The 24,858-nt window shown below is 42.9% G+C and overlaps 2 protein-coding genes across 2 annotated transcripts; both read right to left on the minus strand.

The window, feature by feature from the left end:
• Positions 1-10,586: 10,586 nt before the first annotated feature.
• On the minus strand, positions 10,587-11,981 carry LOC122242073 (zinc finger protein 879-like). The gene is made up of 2 exons (XM_042999286.1): positions 11,822-11,981; positions 10,587-11,080 (listed from the first exon to the last, which is right to left on the minus strand). Exons 1-2 carry the CDS (start codon positions 11,979-11,981, stop codon positions 10,587-10,589), a joined length of 654 nt encoding a protein of 217 aa, XP_042855220.1.
• A 1,752-nt stretch (positions 11,982-13,733) lies between these two features.
• LOC122242076 (zinc finger protein 8-like) lies at positions 13,734-24,221 on the minus strand. The gene is made up of 6 exons (XM_042956194.1): positions 24,104-24,221; positions 23,930-24,042; positions 22,710-22,778; positions 18,662-18,788; positions 18,146-18,241; positions 13,734-13,880 (listed from the first exon to the last, which is right to left on the minus strand). Exons 1-6 carry the CDS (start codon positions 24,219-24,221, stop codon positions 13,876-13,878), a joined length of 528 nt encoding a protein of 175 aa, XP_042812128.1. The 3' UTR covers positions 13,734-13,875.
• Positions 24,222-24,858: the final 637 nt, after the last annotated feature.

The raw sequence follows: 24,858 nt of genomic DNA on the forward strand, positions 1-24,858 counted from the left end.
CCCTCCCCTGCTCACTCTGTCTCTCTCAAACATAAATAAATATTTTTTAAAAATTTTTAAACAACTGAGTAGATTTTAAAGATTTTACTGGCTTTATTCAATGATTCATGAACCAGGTAGCATCCTGTCTAGCAGGAGCTCCAAGGAGCAGTACTAAATGAAAGACTTTTATAGGCAGGAAGGAGAAAGAACAAGGAAGTTAGGCAAAAATTGGATTGGTTATTGCAAGGTTATTTTCCCTACAGAAGATGGCAGGGGTTTATCAGGCAGATTACTTAATGATGATCAGACGGTTCTTGATTGGCTGGTTTAAGATTCCAAGATTCCAAGCAAAGAGATGAGTAGGCAGGATAGTGTTGGAATATAGGAGCCTGAGGGGGTAATTCCATCTGGGTCTTTCCATCACAACCTTATAAAGTTATGGAGTTGAGTCGTGAAAACCTACATTTTTTTTATTGTATATAATTTGCTTAAAAGAAATTGAAATATTGCCAGCTTGTCTTCTTTTGCCCATATCTTTATATTGAAAGAAATCACAAAGCAGCTGCCGATCAAAGCAGCTTTTAGACCTAATGCCACAGGCATACAAGGGTTTGCTCTGTTTTAGGCACAATGCACTTCTTGGATATGGCACACGGTAGGCACTTAGATATAGAAATAACAACGGGGTAGAAATAATGTATGGTTGTTTGGTAACCAAGTGTTTCTTCAGGGAGGTGAGGTAATGATGGTGGTATAAATCTAAAACTCCCATCATATCCTTAAATATATATATATATATATATATATATATATATATATATATATATACACACACACACAAAGGATATGGAAGAGAAAAGAAAATGCATGTAGTGTTCCTAAAATGGATATAAAATCACCACCAGAAAGAGTAAGTGTGTCTATGTGTGAAAATATGCAAAACTGTACAGGTATATAAGAGAACTGAATATGCATGCAGGATATACAAACAATTCCTGTAACTCAACCACAGAACAGCCCATTCCAAAAGTGGGCAAAGGATTTGAACAGACATTTCTTAAAGGGGGGGGGGGCATATAAAATGGCCAACAAGCCCATAAAAGAGATGTTCAACATCACTAGTCATCAGGGAACTACAAATCATGACTATAATGAGATACCCACTTCACAGCTGTTAGTGTGGTCATTATGGGGGGGGGGGAGGGTGGGGAGAAAACTGAAAAATAACAAGGGTTGGCAAAGACATAGAACCACCCACATTGGAACTGGAACCTTCATACATTGCTGATGGCAATGTAAGATGATGCAGACACTGGAAAGAGTCGGGGGCGGGTCTTATGAAGTTACATATCCACTCCTCATAGGACTATGTAATCCCACTTAGGTATTTACCCAAGAGAAATGTTCACACAAACATATGTACACAAACGTTCATAGCAACATTGTTCATGATCGCCAAAATGTGCAAACGATACAAATGTCCAACAATAGAGGAATGGGTAAGTAAAACGTGGTGCATACTTACAATGGAATATTACCTCAGCCTTAAAGAGGAACGAAGTTCTGACACATGCTCTGATACGGATGAACCTTGAAGACGTTATGCCAAATGAAAGAAGCCAGACACACAAGGACGAATATTATTCAATTCCACTTATATCAGGAATCTAAAATAGGCAAATTCCCAGAGGCAGCAGGGGAAATGGGGGAGTTACTGCTTAATGGGTGCAGAGCTTCTGTTTGAGATGATAAAAAAGTTTCTGGAAAATTGATTGGTGCTGGTTACAAAACATTGTGAATATACTCAATGCCACTAAATTGTAAACTTAAAAATGGTTATAATGGTAAATTTTATGTTATGTACATTTTACTGCAATTTTTTTAAAAGTACATGCAGGAGGTGAGGAGACATCCTTCTGAAGGCAATGATGAAGGCACAATACAGTTAACAGAAAGACAGAGATGTGGAAGCCACATATCAAGGGGGAAAGTAGCAAGAGGAGGAAATATAAGATCGTGCAAGAGAAAAGAGAAAATCCCCCCAAATGCTTTTGACCCCACAATTCCTCCTCTAACCCCCAAGTCGTCTAGTCAAGAAATCATATTTTGCTACATAGACTGAAGTAGGTATACTTGACTTACCAATCTTAGATGCAGTCACGAGCCTGTGACAGAAAGGACACAGAAATGAGTTTGCGGAGGCTCTTGAGGTCAAGTCTGGGACAATTTGTCCATCGACGTACATAACAATATTAGCAGATTACAGTCCATTAAGTAAAATAAGAAACCATGCTTCCGGTCATAAAAACAGAAGACAGAACACTTCCCCAAAGTGGAAAGCCAATGAGTAAATGTAGAAGAAATGATGGACTGATGAGATCTCCTTGGGAAAACCACTGTAATAACAAGGCAAGTGTCATCAATAGATGCTAAAACCAGCAGCAGTGAGGTGAGTGTGACTAGTACAGATATACATGCGCACACTCAGAGGGTCTCCTCTCAAGACACTACTGACTGCCAAGAGAAAAACAGTGACTTCACAGTGGGTGATCAGGCAGACACCACCTTAACCAAGATAAAGCTAAAATTACCAACATCATAAGGCTCCTAATGTGATAACATGATGAACTGAGAATACTGCTTTGGTGGTTTTCTTACCAAAAAAGCAAAGCATAAATCTGACCACGTGGGAAATATTGGACAAAGCCAATGGAGGGGCAGTCTAGGAAAAAAAAGGTCTATTCATTTCACAGACCTCTTCAATGAGAAAACATGTTGGATAATGCAATAGCCAATGAGAGCCCAACGCGCCCGAAAAGGTGGACATTTTAAATAATTACTATGAATACTAGAAATTCAATGTATCGGGCATGTCAATCATATTATAAAAGCTTAAGTATATTCTGCTTTTTCAGCTTGCTTTGAAAATGGCCTATTAGGACGTTATAAAAATAGACATTTTTCTCTTTTGCCTAGACTCTGAAGTCTCTTTAAAGAGAAACCCCTTCAAAGAAAATATGTTGACAACTTAACGATCATTCTTTCTTTGCCTAGTTCTCTTATAATGCACATTTTTTTTTTGGTTTAGTGTTTCCTTACTCAACATAGGAACCAATATTCTCTTCCTCTGGTGACCTAAGGAGATGAATAAGGGAAAGTGTAGACAGGAAAGGGAGGTGTTGATAGTTTTGTTAAGAAGACATATTTAAATTTAACAGTGGCCTGAAGAGGGGCACCTGGGTAGCCCAGTCAATTAAATGTCTGACTCTTGGTTTCAGTTCAGGTCATGATCTCATGGTTTGTGGGTTCGAGCCCTGTATCAGGCTCTGCACTGCTTGGAATTCTCTCTCTCTCTCTCTCTCTCTCTCTCTCTCTCTCTCTCTCTCTCTCTCTCCCTGCCTCTCTCCTGCTCTTTGTCTCTCTCACAAAAATAATTAAATAAACTTTAAAAACAAAGAGTCAGTGGCCTGAAGAATGTTATGACCTTGGGATGGCCCTTGGATGCAACCTCATAAACTTGATGTTCACTTCACCTAGGGTGATCAGGCAGTAAGATGGGTTTTATCCTACCTCAAATCACCCACTCTAGAGCTGAGCAAAAAAAAAAAAAAAAAAAAAAAAAAAATTCTATTTAATTATCTTTACTGATAAACACACTGGCCTTCTTACTCATCCTCATTCTGGCTGACCTGAAAACCTCTTTCTGAAAAGGAAGGCTCTCTCAGGCATCAAGCAAACTGAAGAACCCCATGCTCCTTCCCAAATCACTTCCTTGCCTCACAGTCAGAGGTGATCACCATTCTGACTTTTGTGTTCATGTGGTAACTAGTCTCCAAATCTGGTCCCCCCAGTGAACCATGACCCTGGTATTCACACTCTTGTATCATCTTTTCCCCTTGAATCTGGGCCACATCTATAAATCGTTTTTCACCAAGAGAATATAGAATTAATGTATTAATCTCATGTGACTTCCAAAGTCGAGTTCTAAGATTTGCAACTTCTATATAGGTCTCTTAGAATGCTGACTCTCAGGACATTGCCTCTCAGAAACCAGCCACTCCTCTGTGCAAAATCCAATAGGGCTCTCAAGAAGCAGTCATCACTGACTGCCAGCCACCCTGGACACCAAGCTCAAGTTGAGCTTCAATGCCAGCTGCCATTTGACTACAAATGCATTAGAGACGCCAAGTAAGAATTGCCCAACTGAACCCAAATATGGAACCGACAGGTAGGTGTTGATACAACTGTTGCTTTAAGCCACTCAACTTTGGGATGAATTGTTACACAGCAACAGAGAGCTAGAATATCTTGTCATTTGGTCACTTGCTATTTTTGTTTAGTATCTTCCCCACATGTATAAATCACTTAAACTAAATTTAATTTTGCAGAACATGCTATTAGGCTGTATGTTGTTTCCTACGTCTTTTGAAACGTCTTCAGGCTTTTAAATTCATCTGTGTTTTGTTTACGGCTTTGGTTCATTAGTTTCCACTGCTGCTCTACATAGTTAATATTCCAAAATTACCCATTTTCCTATCACCAGATACTTCCAAACAGTAGCTACTATGATCAGCACTGCTAAGAATATCTTTATACATGTCTCTTACTGCTCATATGCAAACATTTATCTATTATATATACGTAGGAGTGGAACTTCGTGTTTCATGACATACACAAATTCAAATTCACTTTATAGGATGCCAATGGTCTGTATCAGTTTACACTCTCACTAGTCAAGTATGCATTCCAGTTATTTCACATACATTCTAAAATTCCATAATGTCACACATCTTCACTTTTACTCATCTTTAAAAAATCATTAAACCTGGGGGGCCTGGCTGGCTCAGTCAGTGGAGTGTGCAACTCTTGACAGCGGGTTTGTGAGTTCAAGCCCTACACTGGGTTTAGAGCCTACCAAAAAAAATAAAAAATAAATAAGGTCTATTTTAAAAAGTCACAAAATCTCATAAAATCATTATCTGTGATCCTGAAAGCATCTTTTCATGTTTTTAGAAATTTGCATTTCCTCTTCTGTGAAATACAGTCATGTATTCAGACAATTTATTTTTCTACCAGGTTGTCTTTTTTTAAGTTGATTTGTATACATTATTTACATTTTCCAGATGATAAGCATTTGTTGAAAATTCTGTGGAGGGGCACCTGGGTGGCTCAGTCAGTGAGCATCTGAATTCGGTTCAGGTCATGATCTCACATTTCATTGGTTCAAGCCCCGCATCAGGCTCTGTGCTGACAGCTTTGGATTCTGGGTCTCCATCTTTCTCTGCCCCTCCCCTGCTCTGTCTTTCTGTCTCAAAAATAAATAAAACATTAAAAAAATTTTTTTTAAATACCATGGCAAGATCTGTTTTATGTCTTGACTTTTCATTTCCTTTTTGGTATATTTTGGTAACAAGATGTTTTCACTTTAATGTGAGCGAATATATACAAAGATTTCATAGCTTATTTGTATCCTGTTTAAAAACTCCTTCCCGGGGCACCTGGGTGGCTTAGTTGGTTAAGCGTCCTACTTCGGCTCAGGTCATGATCTCACAGTTCATGAGTTTGAGCACATCGGGCTCTCAGCTCTTTAGCAGAGCCCACTTCAGATCTTCTGTCCCCCTTTCTCTCTGTTGCATGCACACTCTCTCCCTCTCAAACATAAACAAAAGTTAAAAAAGAAAAACCTTGGGGCACCTGGGTGGCTCAGTAGGTTAACTGTCCAACTCTTAGCTCAGGTTATCTCATAGTTTGTGAGTTTGAAACCCATGTCAGGCTCTGTGCTGATGGTGCAGAGGCTGCTTGGATTCTCCCTCTCCCTCAAAAATAAACAATCATCAAAAAAAAAAAAATCCTACCTACTGGAGTGCTTGGGTGGCTCAGTCAGCTAAGAGTCTGACTTTAATCTCAGCTCAGTTCTCGATCTCAGGGTTGTGAGTTCAAGCTCCACATTGGGCTCCACACTGGGCATGAAGCCTATTAAAAAAAAAAAAAATCCTTCCCTATCTTGAAGTCATAAAGTTATACCTTACATCTTCTTCCAAAAGATACATAATTTTGCCTCTCACAGAATTCTTTTTGTGGTGAGTGTAGGCATCTAATTTTTCTTCTATGTGGATGAACTGTTTTTCTCAGAGCCATTATTGCATAATTTGTTCTTTATACTCCTCCTGTCATAACTACTTCTAACATTTTACCATTTTTGCCAGCAGGTTTTTGGTAAATACCCTTTTACCAGGTTAAGTAAGCTCTCTCCACTGCTTGGCTAAGAGTTTTTACAATGAATGGGTGCTGAGTATTTTCACTGCTTTGGCTGCATTTATTGAGATGAACACACGGATTCTGCACCTTTAATCTGTCCAGGTGGTACACAGTACCTCGAAGTTTCCTAATGCTATATAATCTATCTGTTCCTGTGAAAAATCTCTATCATGATGCATTCACTATGTTTGGGTACTTCTGGATTACATTTTCTAATACTTTGTTTAGGATTTTTACATTTCTGTTCATGGGTGATATAGGCCTGCAAATTTTCTTTCTTGCACTTTCCCTGTCAGGTTCTGGTACTGGTTACTAGAATCACTGTGTTGGCACGTGATCTCCTCTGGAAGATCCTGCACAAGACTCAAATGATCTGTTACTTCATGTTTGATAGACTTCAACTTAAAAGTAACAGGGCCTGGTATTTTGTGTAACTTTGTTCAGATTTATCTTGGGGGATTATTTTTAGGACTATTGTTACTTGGTGAATGCAATGGTCTAAATGTTTGTGCCCCTTCAGAATTCATGTTGACATCCTAACCGCAAAGGTGACAGCATTAGGAAACGGGGCCTTTGGGAGGTGACTGTCATGTGAGTGGAGCCTCATGAATGCAACTGGTGCCCTTAGAAGAGGCCTCAGAGAGCTCCCTCACCCCTTCTGCCATGTGAGGACACAAGAAGGCGACAGCTGCGAATCAGGAAGAGGGTCCTCACCAGAACACAACCACGCTGGTGCCTTATCTTGGACTTCCCAGCCTCCAGAACTGTGGGAAATAAGTTTCAGTTGTTTAGAAGCCACCAAGGGGCGCCTGGGTGGCTTGGTCGGTTAAGCGTCCGACTTCGGCTCAGGTCATGATCTCACGGTCCGTGAGTTCGAGCCCCGCGTCGGGCTCTGTGCTGACAGCTCAGAGCCTGGAGCCTGTTTTGGATTCTGTGTCTCCCTCTCTCTCTGCCCCTCCCCTGTTCATGCTCTGTCTCTCTCTGTCTCAAAAATAAATAAACGTTAAAAAAAAAAATTAAAAAAAAAAATAGAAGCCACCTGGCCTGTGGTATTTTGTTATGGCAACCTAAAGAGACTAAGACAGGGAAGTTATATTTTCCTAGAAATTTTCCCAGAAATTAGAGAATGTGACAGGTTGGAAGATGGCGGCATAGGAGGATGCTGGGCTCACCGCGCGTCCTGCTGATCACTTAGATTCCACCTACACCTGCCTAAATAACCCAAAAAACCGCCAGAGGATTAGCAGAACGGAGTCTCCGGAGCCAAGCACAGACGAGAGGCCCACGGAAGAGAGTAGGAAGGGGCCGAGGCCACGGACTGGCGGGAGGGAGCCGGGGCGGAGGGGCAGCCTGCCGGCCAAGCAGAGCCCCCGAGTCTGGCTGGCAAAAGCGGAGGGGCCGGACGGACTGTGTTCCGACAGCAAGCGCGACTTAGCATCTGGGAGGTCATAAGTTAACAGCTCTGCTCGGAAAGCAGGAAGGCTGGAGGACAAAGGGAGGGAGAGCTGCTGAGCCCCCGGACGACAGAGCTCAGTTTGGTGGGGAACAAAGGCCCTAGCCAGCGCCATCTCCCCCGCCCATCTCCCAGCCAAAATCCCAAAGGGAACCGGTTCCTGCCAGGGAACTTGCTCACTCCGAGCAAACACCCAACGCTGTGCTTCTGCAGAGCCAAACCTCCGGCAGCGGGTCTGACTCCCTCCCGCTGCCACAGGGCCCCTCCTGAAGTGGATCACCTAAGGAGAAGCGAGCTAAGCCTGCCCCTCCTGCCCCCGTGCACCTTGCCTACCCACCCCAGCTAATACGCCAGACCCCCAGCACCACAAGCCTGGCAGTGTGCAAGTAGCCCAGAGGGTCACGCCACCCCACAGTGAATCCCGCCCCTAGGAGAGGGGAAGAGAAGGCACACACCAGTCGTACTGTGGCCCCAGCGGTGGGCTGGGGGCAGACAATCAGGTCGGACTGCGGCCCCGCCCACCAACTCCAGTTATACACCACAGCACAGGGGAAGTGCCCTGCAGGTCCTCACCACTCCAGGGACTATCCAAAATAACCAAACGGAAGAATTCCCCTCAGAAGAATCTCCAGGAAATAACAACAGCTAATGAACTGATCAAAAAGGATTTAAATAATATAACAGAAAGTGAATTTAGAATAATAGTCATAAAATTAATCGCTGGGCTTGAAAACAGTATACAGGACAGCAGAGAATCTCTTGCCACAGAGATCAAGGGACTAAGGAACAGTCATGAGGAGCTGAAAAACGCTTTAAATGAAATGCAAAACAAAATGGAAACCACGACGGCTCGGCTTGAAGAGGCAGAGGAGAGAATAGGTGAACTAGAAGATAAAGTTATGGAGAAAGAGGAAGCTGAAAGAAAGAGAGATAAAAAAATCCAGGAGTATGAGGGGAAAATTAGAGAACTAAGTGATACACTAAAAAGAAATAATATACGCATAATTGCTATCCCAGAGGAGGAAGAGAGAGGGAAAGGTGCTGAAGGGGTACTTGAAGAAACTATAGCTGAGAACTTCCCTCAACTGGGGAAGGAAAAAGGCATTGAAATCCAAGAGGCACAGAGAACTCCCTTCAGACGTAACTTGAATCGATCTTCTGCACGACATATCATAGTGAAACTGGCAAAATACAAGGATAAAGAGAAAATTGTGAAACCAGCAAGGGATAAACGTGCCTTCACATATAAAGGGAGACCTATAAGACTCGTGACTGATCTCTCTTTTGAAACTTGGCAGGCCAGAAAGGATTGGCACGATATCTTCAGTGTGCTAAACAGAAAAAATATGCAGCCGAGAATCCTTTATCCAGCAAGTCTGTCATTTAGAATAGAAGGAGAGATAAAGGTCTTCCCAAACAAAAACTGAAGGAATTTGTCACCACGAAACCAGCCCTACAAGAGATCCTAAGGGGGATCCTGTGAGACAAAGTACCAGAGACATCACTACAAGCATAAAACATCCAGAAATTAGAGAATGTAAAAGAATAGTTGTAGGCAAAGGGGCACTGCAGTGAAGGATTAAATGACCCAGAAAAGTCTGCTCCTCCTAAGTCTGAAAAAATAAGACTGATTAGTCGGTCCCAGGAAGCACAAGTTGAATTCAAGGTTTGCTTTAGCTCAGTCTCCAGCCCCAATAGTACCTTTCCTGAGGTGTTATTTTTTTTTTTAAGTCTTTGACAAAGAGAAAGAAACCTGTCCTTACTTGTCTCTTTTTTTTTCTTTCTTTGTTTTAAACAAAATAGGTGTTTCAGTCCTTAAGTGCTTGCCAACTCCTGATAACACCAGACAATGTTGCTAATTGGAATTATTACTCACATTTTAGAAATGCTGAAACATGCTAACTTGTTGAAGGGCATTAATGGTCCATTTACTGAACTTAGAGCCTGAAATTTTGTCTAGTGGCCCTCGAAGTGTGGGAGGGAGTCAAAATTACCTGGTTCATTTTACCTCCAGGTGGGATGGACAGTGACAGGGCCTTCCTGGTGGGTGGTAACCAAGAGCTCTATGAAGCAGGCACAGCCTGGGAGCCCAGGGTCATGTTCCTATGGCTACATTTTCAGATAACTGTTAACATTTATCAGTAGATTAACTTGCAAAAGCAGTAGTTGTCTGAATAACCTTTAATTCAGGTAATCACTTTCGGATAAAACCAAGTGAAATACCATGCATTTTGTGATTTAAAATAAAATGATTTTAGATCTGCTTCAGAGTTCGGAACAAATAGGAAGAAAACTCACAGGACTGTGTGCCCGCAGAGTTTACAGAGTGATTTTCTTTTCAGGTAAATGGCCTGGAAAGCAGAAAAGAAGCAACACAAAAGTTTCCACAACGACCAAGTACAGAATTTTCTTTGAAACTATTAAAAAACACATTTTAGCGACAATGAGGTAGTACAGGTCACCTGCTTACATTTCTTCTCCAAAACATTCTTCTGAGCATAACTGGCTTGCATAACACTTAAATGTTTCAAAAAATAGATTCCTCCATAATCTAAAGTCTGGATTTTATGGCTGCACTTCAACATAAATCAACATGCTTCCCTGTGATGCTTGCGAAAGCTGGGGGGGCTCTCGTCACAATATCCCCAGGAAGAAGAGAAAAGAACCTTACAAACTCTCTACTTGAAAAGCTATGGGGGGGGGGATAACACTTTATAGAAGCTTTCCTAATATACCTAAGGTTACCTGCATCATGAAGTCTCATTTGAGGTGGTCTAAATTCTGAAGTTTAACTCACAATCAACTACCCTTCATCACTTTCTGCCCAGGATGAAGTTTTTGAAATTTAGTATGAAATGAACTTCAGTTGGAAGATTTTCCACATGCGTTTTATTTATAGTTTCTCTCCAGTGTGAGTCCTCTGGTGATTGGTAAGGGATGAGCTCTGACTAAAAGCCTTACCACATTCTTTACATTTATAAGGCTTCTCTCCTGTATGAATCCTCATGTGTGTCATGAGGGAGGAACTCTGTCTGAAGGCTTTCCCACATACTTTACAGTTAAATGGTTTCTCTCCAGTATGAATTCTCTGGTGCTGAATGAGAGCTGAGCTTTGGTTGAAGGCTTTTTCACAGTCATTACATTTATAAGGTTTCTCTCCAGTATGAATTTTTCGATGAGTGTTAACTGCTGAGTGGGAACTGAAGGCTTTTCCACATTCTTTACAATTGTACGGTTTCTCTCCGGTGTGGATTCTGTTGTGTATATTAAGCCGTGAAATCCAGGAGAAAGCCTTCCCACATTCGTTGCATTTGTAGGGTTTTTCTCCTGTATGAATTCTTTGATGCTGTATCAGAGCAGAGCTTTGGCTGAAGGCTTTCCCACATTCTTTACATGCATAAGGTTTCTCACCAGTGTGAATTCTCTGATGTATAATAAGAGCTGAGTGGTAACTGAATACTTTCCCACACTCGTTACAATTAAAGGGTTTCTCTCCAGTATGAATTCTATGGTGTCTACTTAGCCGCGATATTGAGGTAAAGGCTTTCCCACACTGACTACATTCATAAGGTTTCTCTCCAGTGTGAATCCTGTGATGTTGAATCAGAGAGGAGCACTGGCTAAAGGCTCTCCCACATTCATTACATTTATAGGGCTTTTCTCCAGTATGAATCCGTTGGTGATTATTCAGGGATGAACTTCCTTTAAATGTCTTGCCACACTCATTGCATTTATAGGGTCTCTCTCCAGTGTGCATTCTCTGATGTCCAATGAGAGAGGTGGTGAAACTGAAGGCTTTCCCACATTCACTGCATATGTAAGGTTTCTCTCCTGTGTGAACTCTAAGGTGCTGAGTGAGAGACGAGCTTTGGCTGAAAGCTTTACGACATTCCTTGCATTTATAGAGCTTCTCTCCAGTGTGGATTCTCTGGTGTTTACTCAGGGAAGAACTGTGGAGGAAGATTTTCCCACAGATGTTACATTTGTAACATTTGCGAACCGTGTTGACTCCCAGTTGTTTAAACAGAATGGAATACTGCTGTGAATGGGGTTTCCTTCCCCTGGAAACGAGTCTGGGTTTTCTAACAAGGGATGACTTTAGACTGAGATTTTTCCCTAGCTCAATACCCATAAAGCTCTTCTCCCTAAGGTACGTATTCTTGATGGTAACTAAAACTTTCCTGAAAGGTTTGTTCTTTTTGCCTTGCTGCTTCTCTAGCTTGTCCTCGTTTACGTAGGTTTTCCCCAACTTGAAGTCAAACGGACCGTCACCTAGGAGTTTATTCATTACTTCCTGATTGTCTTCTTCAGAAACTGCAGTTTCAAACAAGCTCTCCCATCCTAAAATAAACAAAACGGGTAAGTCTCCCTTGCACGGAGGATAAAGAAAGGTGCTATCAAAATATACAAGGATAGGGGCACCTGGGTGGCTTGGTCGGTTGAGCATCCAACTTCAGCTCAGGTCATGATCTCATGGCTCATGGGTTCAAGCCCCGCGTTGGGCTCTGTGTTGACAGCTCGGAGCCTGGAGCCTGTTTTGGATCTGTGTCTCCTTCTCTCTCTCTGCTCCTCCCCCACCCACCCTCTGTCTCTCAAAAATAAACATTAAAAAAATTTTAAATACATATACAAGGATTGCTAACAAGTACGCCCTTGGATTCTTAGGAAAGGGTAGAGAGAAATAAAGGCAAGAGAAAGAAGCAGGGTGGGAGACATGCCTGAGTGCAGAGGGTCTGAGGACACCTGCATGTAGGTGAGCTGAAGAACTCAGAGAAGCCCCTCCAACAAAAGGAGCCAGGCTGCTTTAGTAACAAAGCTCAGGTTGGCAGGGCACAGGGCACTTGTGAGTGCAGCAGGTTGTGTTATTTATTCCTCAGCTTCCTCTCCCACAGCAGCCACCACCGCCCTTGAGGTAAGTCCACAAGAAAACTGCAGAGGGGCTAGAAGTAAAAACTAGAAGAGCCATTGGCCATAAAAAGCTCTTTGAAACACAGGGCCTCCATCAGTGCTGTTTTGGAACTCATCTGAGGGCTATTTATGGTGTTATGATGGACATGTACTCACTCAAGGAGTATTTACTTAGTGCCCACCATGCAAAGATCAAGATCGGGATTACGGGGTACATATCAGGCAAGAATTAAGTTTTCACAAGGTGTACATTCTAGCAGCGGGATATTGACAATGACCAACTGATCAAATAAACTAGGGATGATGAGAACAAAGAAAACAAACAAAAACAAGGTGATGTGCAGTAAGAGCAAACAAGCTGTATGACAAGAAGTAAAATTAAAGATGATATCTAGGGACGCCTGGGTGGCTCAGTCAGTTAAGAATCTGACTTGATTTCGGCTCAGGTTATGATCTCACAGTTCGTGAGATGAAGCCTCGTGTCAGGCTCTGTGCTGACAGCGTGGAGCCTGCTTGGGATTCTCTCTTTCCCTCTCTGTCCCTCCCCTGTTCACACTCTCTCTCAAAATAAATAAACATTGAAAAAAAGAGATCTAAATAATAAGAGCTGGCCATGTAAAAATGTGGGTATAAAGATGATTCTAGTCAGGAAGAACAGCTAGCCCAAAGCCCTAAGGCAAGAGTAAGCTCTGAATGTTGGAGGAGCCTAGACAAGTCCATTGTGGCCTAAGCAAAAGGGAACAAGAAGACAGTGTAACGAGGTGAGGAAAGAGGTAGGCAGGAGCCATACCACGTAGGTCTTGTAAGATATACGAACACATGTGAAATTTCTTCTGAGGATCGCTGGGGGTTGGGGGATGTGGCAGTTTTGTTTAAAAAGGAATACAGGGTGCCTGAGTGGCTCAGTCGGTTAAGCGTCTGACTTTGGCTCAGGTCAGATCTCAAGGTTCCTGGGTTCGAGCCCCGAGTCAGGCTCTGTGCTGACAGCTCAGAGCCTGGAGCCCGCTTTGGATTCTGTACCTCCCTCTCTCTCTGCCACCATCCTGTTCATACTCTGTCTCTCTCAAAAATAAATAAACATTAAAATTTTTTTTTCTTTTTTTAAATAAAAAGGACCTCGATGGTTGTGTGACAAATGGATTGTAATTGGGGGTCAGGAGAAACAAGGGCAGATGAAGAGCAGTTCACTTAGGAGACTGGATGGATGTGCACTGGCACAGTGGGGGGAGGTGGGCACATTCGTGATGTTCTGAAGGCAGAGATGACAAGTGTCTTCAACCTATAAATAGGATGTACACAGTAAGTGAAAGAGAGGACTCAAGGATGACATCTTGCTCCTGGCATGGGCAGCTCAATGGAGACTGGTGCCATATAACGATATGGGGCATACTGGAAGAGGAGTACATGCTTGAGAATAATTTTCAGTCCACTTTTTGATCACTTAGGATACAGTGGAATCATTGCTTCAAAAAGAATGAATTGTATTTTATGAAAGAGCTTTTATTTTCTTAACTAAAAAGAAGATACATAATCATTGTAAGAAAATTGAAGAAAACACAGAAAACTATAAATACAAAAATAGAGTTCACCCATAAACACAACATACAAATATAATCACTGCTAGATATGGAATTTTGCTCACCAGAATTTGGGGGGAAATGAGAAAACACTTTTACTTAAAAAATAAAAAATGGTTGAAACTACATTGCCTCCTACCCCCTCCTCACTTAAAAAAAAATTTGTGGGGACACCTGGGTGGCTCAGTCAGTCAAGCAGCTGACTTCAGCCCAGGCCATGATCTCACAGTTCGTGGGTTCAAGCCCTGCATCGGCTCTGTGCTGACAGCTCAGAGCCTGGAGCCTGCTTCAGATTCTGTGTCTCCCTCTCTCTACCCCTCCCCCGCTCATGCTCTCTCTCTCAAAAATAAATAAACATTAAAAAAATTAAATAAAAAAAATGTGTGGGCTTCTCTCCATGTCAGCAAATGAAAGTTGATGCCATCATGTTTTCAAATTTTTTTAACTTAATTTTTTTTATTTTTTTTTAATTTTAATTTTAAATTTAAATCCCATTAAAGACTCCAGTGTCACTCAGAGCAGTAGGAAAACCCTGGATATGTATTTCTTAATCTGGGGTAATATAATGAGGGGGGAAATGGTATCTCGTTGCTTTAGTTTGTATTTCATTGATTATAATAAAATTGAACAGTTTTTCAAAGAATCCTGGGTGAATTTTCAATTCACATTCCTTGCCCTTTTACCAGTAATACTCATGCCTTTGTGCTGTAATTATTTACCCTCTAGACAATTTCTCTGTTTCTCATATTAAACCTTGGTATTTTATAGCCATAAAAGCAATCTTCATAACAGAAAAAAAACCTAGAAACTAAAATTTCCAAAAGGTTATTTAATAAAATATGGCTTACCAATACAACAGAGTTCTTTCAAACAGGTGGGCCCCTAATTAATGAGGGCTGAATAAGTGAAGGATATTCCCAATTTAAAACAGTTTGAGAATACACGTAATCTTTTTTTTTTTAATTTTTTTTTTAATGTTTATTTTTGAGAGAGAGACAGACAGAGACAGAGTGCAAGGCAGGGAGGGGCAGAGAGAGAGGGAGACACAGAATCTGAAGCAGGCTCCAGGCTCTGAGCTGTCAGCACAGAGCCAGACGCAGGACTCAAACCCACGAACTGTGAGATCATGACCCGAGCCAAAGTCATATGCTTAACTGACTGAGCCACCCAGGTGCCCCGAGAATATGTACAATCTGTTTCTTTCTTTTTCTCTGTGTCTCTCTCCCTCATGCACAAATACACTCAAACAAATATTCACAACCTGGAAGGATAAACAGTAAAACACCAACAAAAGTTTATCATGGTTGGCTGGCAAAATTTCAGGGCAAACACCTTTTTTTTTTTCCTCCTCTTTTTTACATTACCATGTATACCTTGTATGAATTAAAAGTAGCTAATTTTTTTTTTTTAATTTTTTTTTTCAACGTTTTTTACTTATTTTTGGGACAGAGAGAGGCAGAGCATGAACGGGGGAGGGGCAGAGAGAGAGGGAGACACAGAATCGGAAACAGGCTCCAGGCTCCGAGCCATCAGCCCAGAGCCTGACGCGGGGCTCGAACTCACAGACCGCGAGATGGTGACCTGGCTGAAGTCGGACGCTTAACCGACTGCGTCACCCAGGCGCCCCATAAGTAGCTAATTTTTTAATGTTTGCAAAAGACAAACACAGTCAATTTGATACTAGTGATTTCTTTACCAACCAGAAAGCTCAGAGACAAATTTGAGACTCACCCATGGCTACCATTCCCTGGCTACCATTCTTGTCCTGACCACAAACATATTTGTTTTCTAAGGTTCTGACTGAACTTCTATTTTATCATTATTCTTACAGTTAGCTTCCTTGAATTGTTGGTGAAAGGTGGCAGAATACATGTTAGTATGTAGTAGAAAAAAAAAAAAATCCCTGAAGTAGGGGGGTGGGGAGCGGGGTAGCCTTGGCTCTTCAAAGCTAAGGGCCCTGTGAAGCCAAATAACAATATTAAAACAAAACTCCTTCATACAACCTAATCAGTCTTATAAATCCCAAAAATAAGGAGACTATCCCATAATATTCTAGACAGAAGACCCCCAAAACAGGGAAAAAAACGGTTTTCTACACAGAATATTGGGGGAAAAGAATCAAACTAATGGAGGATTTTTATCAATAATACTCAATGCTCTACACTAGAGCAAAGTGTGAAGGAAAAAACTGGTGCCAGAATTCCAGATCTATAATTCTCACAGGAGAGATAAGAGGATTTATTTTAGATATACACAAATATGGCACACACGAACCTTTCTAAAAACATTATTCAAGAAAATAGCCTAGTCAAACCAAAGGGGAAAATCTGAAGACCAGGCTCATGAATGCAAACATGAGACTGAGCTGACACAGGAGACCTGCATCCTGCCACTGAGAGAAATAAATCCTGAATAAATAGCAGAGCACAGGAGAGACCCACCCTCTGGTGCTAGAATCAAAGACAAAACAGAACAAAAGCAAACAAAGACCAAACAAAACAAAACAAAACAAAACAAAACAAAACAAAACACCATCTCATAACAACAACAATAACAAAAACAAAGACAAAGCAGAAAAGCAAGTAAGAGTTTACTGACCCAGCAACCCGCAGGAGTTTTAGAGACTGAGAGGCATATCCTAGCAACCAGGGCTGAAACATCGTATTTTGAATATTTTCCCACAAAAGATTTAGGAGAATGCCATAGTGAGTATCTGCAAACCTTCTGCCTATATTTGATTTATCGCCATTTTGCTACCCTGCTTTCTCTCTCTCATGTAGTATATAAATACACATACATCTGCTTTTCCTTTTTAGCTGAACCATATATAGTAAGTTGCAGACCAATAACATCAAACAAAAATGCAAGATAGAACAATGAGGGATGTATTGTAGCAATAGAAGGTTTGTTCAAACACAAAGAGAAGATAATATAAGAAAATAATCAGTCCAGGGGTGCCTGGGTGGCTCAGTCGGTTGAACGTCCAACTTCGGCTCACGTCATGATCTCACAGTTTGTGAGTTCAAGCCCCGCATCAGGCTCTGTGCTGACAGCTCAGAGCCTGGAGCCTGCTTCAGATTCTCTATCCCCCCTCTCTCTCTGCCCTTCCCCACTCACGCACACACGTTCTCTCTCTCAAAAAAAAAAAAAAAGAAAAGAAAATCATCAGTCCAGGGGTGCCTGGGTGGTTCAGTCAGTTAAGAGTTCTACTTCAGTTCAGGTCATGATCTCCCAGTTTGTGGGTTCAAGCCCCGTGTCCAGCTCTGTGCTGACAGCTTGGAGCCTGCTTTGGATTGTGTCTCCCTCTCTCTCTGCCCCTTCCCTGCTTGTGTTCTTTCTCTCTCTCAAAAATAAGTAAATAAACATTAGAAAGAAAGAAAGAAAGAAAGAAAGAAAGAAAGAAAGAAAGAAAGAAAGAAAGAAAGAAAGACAGCAAGAGAAAGAAAGAAAGGAAGAAAGAAAGAAAGAAAGAAAGAAAGAAAAAAAGAAAGGAAAGAAAGAAAGAAAGAAAGAAAGAAAGGGAAAATAATCCAGTAAAAGCAAGAAAAACTGGGGAAGACATGACTCACAAACCTTTATGCAGGATATACTGTGTTGTCACATATTCTGCATTCAAATTACAAAGGACAGGGGTGCCTGGGTGGCTCAGCCCCTCCCCTGCTCGCACTCTGTTGGTCTCTCTCTCAAAAAAATGAATAAAATTAAAAAAAATTTTTTTTTAATTACAAATGACATCTGAGACAAGTGGGGCCCTCCTTGGGAGATTTCAGCTCTCCCTCCGAACCTCCAAATCAAGGACTCAACAAGGTAGAGAGACAGAGGACATGCCCTTCCCAGCATGTCCCACCTGGCCTGGCACACATAGGAGGGCCCTGGTCAGTGTCTCCTGAGCACAGGCTCCACCCTGATCAGCAGCACCCAGGCAGTGAGAAAGTGCTATGCCCATCTCCCAGTCACGGTCACTCACCTACACGTGGGTCTTGAGAAACTCCATTTTCCACCATCCAGGGGTCTTCCCCTTGCTGTAACTGGAAGATAACCTTTGGTTTGGAAAAGAGAATTCCTGTTCGTGAGCAAGGAGAAGAGAATGAGTCTGTAGTGCAGACATAAGCAGCCATCCTGGCACCCACATTCAGCTGCACGGGCTCCAGGGCAGAGAGACAGCTGTTCTGAGAGGGCCTTAAATTCCTGCCACAGAAGACGGCCGGGAGATGGTCTCAGGAAGAATAGCAGGGCGCCGGCCGTGCACTCTTCTACACTGGAACCTCCTGTGAGACCCAGGGGAACAGAGTCTGGGGCACAAGACTCGCAAAAGCATAAAAAGAATGCCCGTGATCTACTTTACCAAACCAACACCTTTCTTGGCAGTGGGAGGGGACAGCAACTGCGGGCTGAACCTGGTCACACCCTCCAAGTGTCCTCCTTGGAGAGGGCACCAAGATGCTCCCCTGGAAGATTCTACATCACGAGGGCAAGTTCTTACCCAGCGAGACCAGGGTGCCGTAGTTCTCCAGCATCACCTCCCGGTACAGGGTTCTCTGTGCAGAGTCCAGGCGCAGCCACTCGTCCTGGCTGAAGAACACAGCAACGTCCCTGAACGTCACAGACTCCTGTAATGGCAAACCCACTCCTGCTCACCTGGGACCATCACCCCAATGGGATGCCTGAGCAGCAAGATCACCATGCAGGGTTCTGAGCATCTTGAGCCGAATACTTCTCAACCACCTCTCAGTGACGAAGCACATGTCTATCACATACCTTCTGTGAAGGAAGCACTGTGCCCCCGGGAAGATGAGGCACAGTGGCCGAACAAGAGAAGCACTTGAAATCATTCTACAAAATCACAACAATAGAAACACAGAACTTGAGATGTGGAAATGCACAATCATAGATACATGAAAAGCCCATTTTACAGCTCAGACCTGAGAATCGGGCTTTAGAAGGAAGCTCCAGCAATTCACCCAGGGAGGAACAGGTGAGCCTGGATTCTGTCATCACCTCAGGCCTTCTCTGTGTCCTGGCACAGACATTCACAGGCACAGCTTTGCTAGGAGAGGACCCAGGATGGGGCACTACAGGACCTTGCAATAAGAGCCAGGTGAGAAGGTTGCGGGTGGGACACTCCCTCTCCGCCCCAGAAGCCTTTGTTCTACCTTTCTCTTGCTGACCTGTATCACAAGTCACCTCTCTTAAACCCCTTTCTTTTCCTATTAAAAAATCTTTTTGTGGGGGGTTCCTGGGTGGCTCAGTCGGTTAAGCTTCCGACTCTTGGTTCTGGCTCAGGTCATGATCTCACGGTTCAAGGGTTCGAGCTCCATGATGGGTTCTGGGCTGACAGCGTGGAGCCTACTTGGGATTGTCTCTCCCTCTCTCTCTGCCCCTCCCCCACTCACTCTCTCAAAATAAACTTTAAAAAAGTCTTTTCTTTTAAAAGTGAATTAGAAAACATCAATAAGTAAAAGGAAAAGAAATGTTCATCTAACTTTCTACTACCACACACAAGCTTTGCTAACTTCTCTCTGTATATATGTATATATGCCTCTCAGAACTTTCTACTTGCTAATATGGCTCTAGGTTTAAATAAAAATATTATAGATATAACTGTATCCCACTCAATATCTTTTTTTTTTATTTTTTAATGCTTTTATTTATTTTTGAGAGAGAGAGACAGAGTACTAGTGAGGGATGGAGAGAGGGAGACACAGAATCCGAAGAAGGCTCCAGGCTCCGAGCTGTCAGCACAGAGCCCGATGTGGGGCTCGAACTCACAAACTACGAGATCATGACCCGAGCTGAAGTCAGACGCTCAGCCAACTGAGCCACCCAGGCGCCCCGTACTCAATATCTTTTATTTGTATAGATGGACCGATTTACTTAACTAATCTCCTAGTGGTTACTTATGTTGTTTCCACTTTTGTAACTCTGAAAATGCTGGACTATGGATGGAGGCACTACTAAATGTCTTTTCAACAGCTCATGATCTCATGGTTCATGAGTTCAAGCCTGGTGTTGGGCACTCTCAGTCCAGAGCCTGCTTGGGACTCTCTCCCCCTCTCTGCCCCTCCCTCACTCACTCTCTCTCCTTCTCAAATAAACAAACTTTAATAAATAAGTCACTTGCCAGTCTCACAACTCAGGACTGCTTCCTCAAGGACCTGGTAGCTATCTCCTTGAATGTGCCGATCTCTCAGTCTCCTGGGAGGAGGCGGGTCTAACTTGTCACCTGATGAACTTCCAGACTGGGTTGTAGCCACTTAACTCTATGAATGAGCCTTCTGTCTTTGCAATCCCCTTGGTGGATTGTCTGTGATGAACATCACATTCTGGCTAAATGCTTATTCAATAATAAAAGTGTTTTCTTTCTCTTCTGCCTTTGTGAAGAGGTTGGGAGGTGATTATGTTTTTATAATTCTATTTCCCTAAGTGCCACAAAAGGGCAAAGAAGGGAAGAAAACACTGTGGAAGGAAGGCTCATTTCCCTGAATCTGTTCCCCAAGACCACTGTTTAGTTGTGCTTTCTTTTCCTTTTACTGTTTTTCTTTCCTTTTCCTCATCTATATGAGCCTAGTCCTGCTTGTAAGCCCCAAATCGCCCAATATAGTTGACCCTTGAACAACCTGGGTTTGAACTGTGCAGGTCCACGTATATATATATATATTTTTTTCAATACAGCATTGTAAATGTATTTTCTCTTCCTTATAAATGTGTTAATAACATTTATTAATGTTAACTAACTACTTTAGTAGTTCTCTAACTCACTTGATTATAAGACTACAGCATATAATATATACACCACACAAAATATGTGCTAATCAACCGTTATTGGTAAGGCTTCCAGCCAACAGTAGGCTATTAGTAGTTAAGGTTTGGGGAGGAGTCAAAAGTTGTATGTGGATTTCTCATTTGCAACAATGTGGATGGAACTAGAGTATATTATACTAAGGGAAATAAGTCAATCAGAGAAAGACAAATAACATGATTACACTCACATGTGGAATTTAAGAAACAAAACCGATGAACATAGGGGAAGGGAGAAAAAAGAGGGAGGAAAACCATAAGAGACTTTTAACTACAGAGAACAAACTGAGGGTTGATGGAGGAGGTGGGCAGAGGATGGGTTATATGGGTGATAGGCCATAGGTGATAGGAGGGAACTTGTGATGAACACTGGGTGTTATATGTAAGTGATGAATCACTAAATTCTACTCTATACTACACTATAGGTAGTACTACCAATATTACACTATAGGTTAACTAACTAGAATTTAAAGAAAAACTTAAATTAAAAGTTATATGTAGATTTTGGAGGGGGTGGGTAGTGGCAATGGGGGTGCAGGAAGGGTCAGAGACTGAGCCCTTATGTTAGAGTAGTCTGCTAGTTAGGTTCTAACAGATACCTGGAGGCCAGCAACAAGGAAGTCATTGCCAGCTATCAGGAAAGTCAGAGGCCTGTCCTGGCAGCACTCCACAAGAAGCCAGATCAAATCAGACAGGCCCAAGATGTGGATGGCCAAATTAGGAAGAAAATTAGGAAGAAAAAGCTTGAAACCCTGCATTCCTGGCCCAAGTAGAATATTCCTAGTTAACAACTATAAATAAAGATAGAAACCCAGGGGCGCCTGGGTAGCTCGGTAGGTTAAGTGACTGACTTCGCTCAGGTCATGATCTCACCGCTCATGGGTTCCAGCCCTGCGTCAGGCTCTGTGCTGACAGCTCAGAGCCTGGAGCCTGCTTCAGATTCTGTGTCTCCATCACTCTCTGCCCCTCCCCCACTCACGCTCTGTCTCTTAAAAATGAATAAATGATAAAAAAAAAAAAAGATAGAAACCCAAACCCCAGGATGCAAAGCTCCCTCTTGAGCTCTCCTGCTCTTATCTTACGAATATACTTTTTGCTTTAATAAACTTTCCTGCTGTGTCACTCATGAACTGTGCTGTGTATCTGTCCTTGAATTCTTTCTTGAAACAAGACCAAGAAATTTCAGCGACCCTCCAGGACGGGCTGGGTCAAGGCAACACTTAAACCCCTGCATTGTTCAAGAGTCAACTGTACTAGAACATATCCCTGACCAACCTGCTGATTCAGAGGTCTTCTTCGTTGGAACTTCCTAGAAAATCACCTGGACCAAGGACTGCTGTAGTTGATTGGTCCTCAGTGCCTGGAGGGTAAAGCCCATGCATTTTCTCTTTGAATTCCTAATGTTATTGAAAAAATTATCTGACTTCCCCAAATTTCCACCCTTCATAGGGAAAACACATACCTAGATCCCTCACAAAGCTCTGTGTGGGTCATTGGCTTGGGACTGGGGGCACCATTCAATTCCTAATCAACAAGTACTTAATGATTATTAAGTGGGGAACTCACAATGAGACTGGTGCTGACACTAGAAAAACACCTTCCTTCCAAAGTTACCCTACCAGGCCCTCTGGTCCCTCCGTGGGCTTCACTGCCTTGTAAACCTCAACAATGGCGTAAGTGTGATCATGACCTCTGAACCAGGAAGGCAGTTCAAGAAAAAAGCCTCCACTCACCTGAACATGAGCTGGCAGCAACCTTGTGGCCATTTCTCCCTTCCTGCCGGCCCCTCCTGGAGAAGGCACCTGAAATGGAGAAAGAAACAGTGAGGTCTCTCCATCCTGTCTATACTCCCACCCTCCTTACGCCTGACTAAATTAGAAATCTCCACACACCGAGCACCCTACAGAGAGAAGCCAGAGGGAACAAGTAAGCCCAAGCATTCCTGAGTTAGAGGGTCCGTGAGCCTGGCCACCAAAACCAGGAGAGGCAGCAAGCATACTTCCAGCACATGAACAGAGTAAAGGGCAGTCATGCCGGGCTCCCTGAGATGTTCATTTAATGAGAAATAACATAAATATTCCCCACATCTGCATTTAAATATTTTGGGGCTGTACTATAATAATGTAATCATAATAAATATATTGTATCTAATGTAACATACAACTATACATCATGCACAACAAAGTACAATAATATGATAATTATAATAATTCTTCACATAACATTTGAAGGAAATTGGAGTCCTTTTCAGGAAGAACCAAGCAAAAATTAGTCCTCTCTTCTCTTCCTTGGGAATTGTGCTTCCTTTATGAAGAGTTATCAAACCTCCTTAAATATAAATGAAAACATTACCCATCCACCTTCCTCTCCCGGCTCCAAAACACCACAAGGCTCAAAAGAAAGAGCATCACTAGCTACAAATGAATTTAAAATTTAGAGAAAAGGGAAGGAACTCAGCAAAAGGTCAAAATTAATCTAAACAACAACGAAAAACGGAACAGTCAAATCACCAGAGGATTCCCTCTGGGAAAAGTGCCAAACAAGCATAGATGGCAAAAACTGATAAACACAAAATAAAGTTTAAACTCGGGGTGAGATGGGGGCGGGGGAGACCGAGGCCAGCGCTACCAGCAAAACCAGCCCCAGGGTTCACGGACCCTGAAACAGAGCACAGCTTCCCGCAATCTCGGTTCTGGGGCCACTTCTCCAGGAGCCTTGCCCGAGGCTGCAGCTCAGGCAGTGACAGCTCCGATTTCCCGGGGTGGGAAGACACGCGAGTGGAGACCTCCCCGGGCAACGCCTCCTCTCCGGGCCGCGTTCACCTGCCGAGGCCGCCGCGGCTCAGACGCCCGGAGCCGGGACTCGTCTGGGACTCCCGCCACGGCCGGCCCTCAGCCCTGGCCCCGCCTCAAGAGCTGTACACCCCGGGCCAGCTCTCACCGGCAGCCACTACCTGAGCCCGCCGCGACGGGGACTCCAAGCGGCCGACCGCACTGGAGACAAGCAGAATACCTAGCCTGGGGACATTTTTCGCCGCCGCCGCCAGGCCGCCGGGCACAATCGCGCCTGCGCAGGAGAGAGCAAAGGGGTACCTCGCCTTAACCGCAGTGCTTTCCTTTCGAACTACATTTCCCAGACATCATCACAGCCTGCCGATCTACGGTGTCCGGAAAGGACCAATAGTCGTAAGGCTGAAGATAGTTTTTCTGGGAGCCTACGAAAGCTGAAGCCACATCTTTCTGCATCGCTAACCGCTTGTGTTCTCTGGCACCCTTTTGGGAAAAAGTGGGTATGTATTTTAAAAATGTGGAAAATTAGCCGCTCGCTGCTGCTTGTTCTTGGTTCCTGGAATGCAAAGATTTGGTTAGAGGCGAGGGTAGCTTTATTACCATACAGTTTGCAAACCCGGTAGTCTCAGTCTTGGTCTACAAACTGAAAGTACTCTCCAAGTTCTCTGCCCTTATCAAGGCTGGTCAGACCCAGGTCCCAAACTGCCACTTCAGGAGCAGAGTGACAAGCAGGATACAACTCGCTTTTCTGAGCAGCTTCAGGATGTGGCAGCCCGTTGAAGAACATGATAAGATGCGTGGCAGGGGTCTTTCCTGCGAATATTGCTGAATTTTGTACAGCCTTGTCACCTCAGGCTGTGCCCACTGGTTTTCTCTTCATCATTCGGCCTGATTAAAAGTCTAGTTTTTTCCCCAGAAAATGAGGGACCCCATCTTGTCTGTTAGCTGTCGCTGTGTAATTATTGGGGTCTGTTGTTCTTAACTGTGAAAATCCATTTTACAAACTTTTGAATTTTAAAAAAGTTATGTCTAAATTTCACAACCTAAAAAAGATTTTTTTTTCAGTTTTTTAAAATATTTATTTTTGAGAGAG

The sequence above is a fragment of the Panthera tigris genome, chromosome A1 (genome assembly GCF_018350195.1).
Source record: "Panthera tigris isolate Pti1 chromosome A1, P.tigris_Pti1_mat1.1, whole genome shotgun sequence".
NCBI lineage: Eukaryota > Metazoa > Chordata > Mammalia > Carnivora > Felidae > Panthera > Panthera tigris.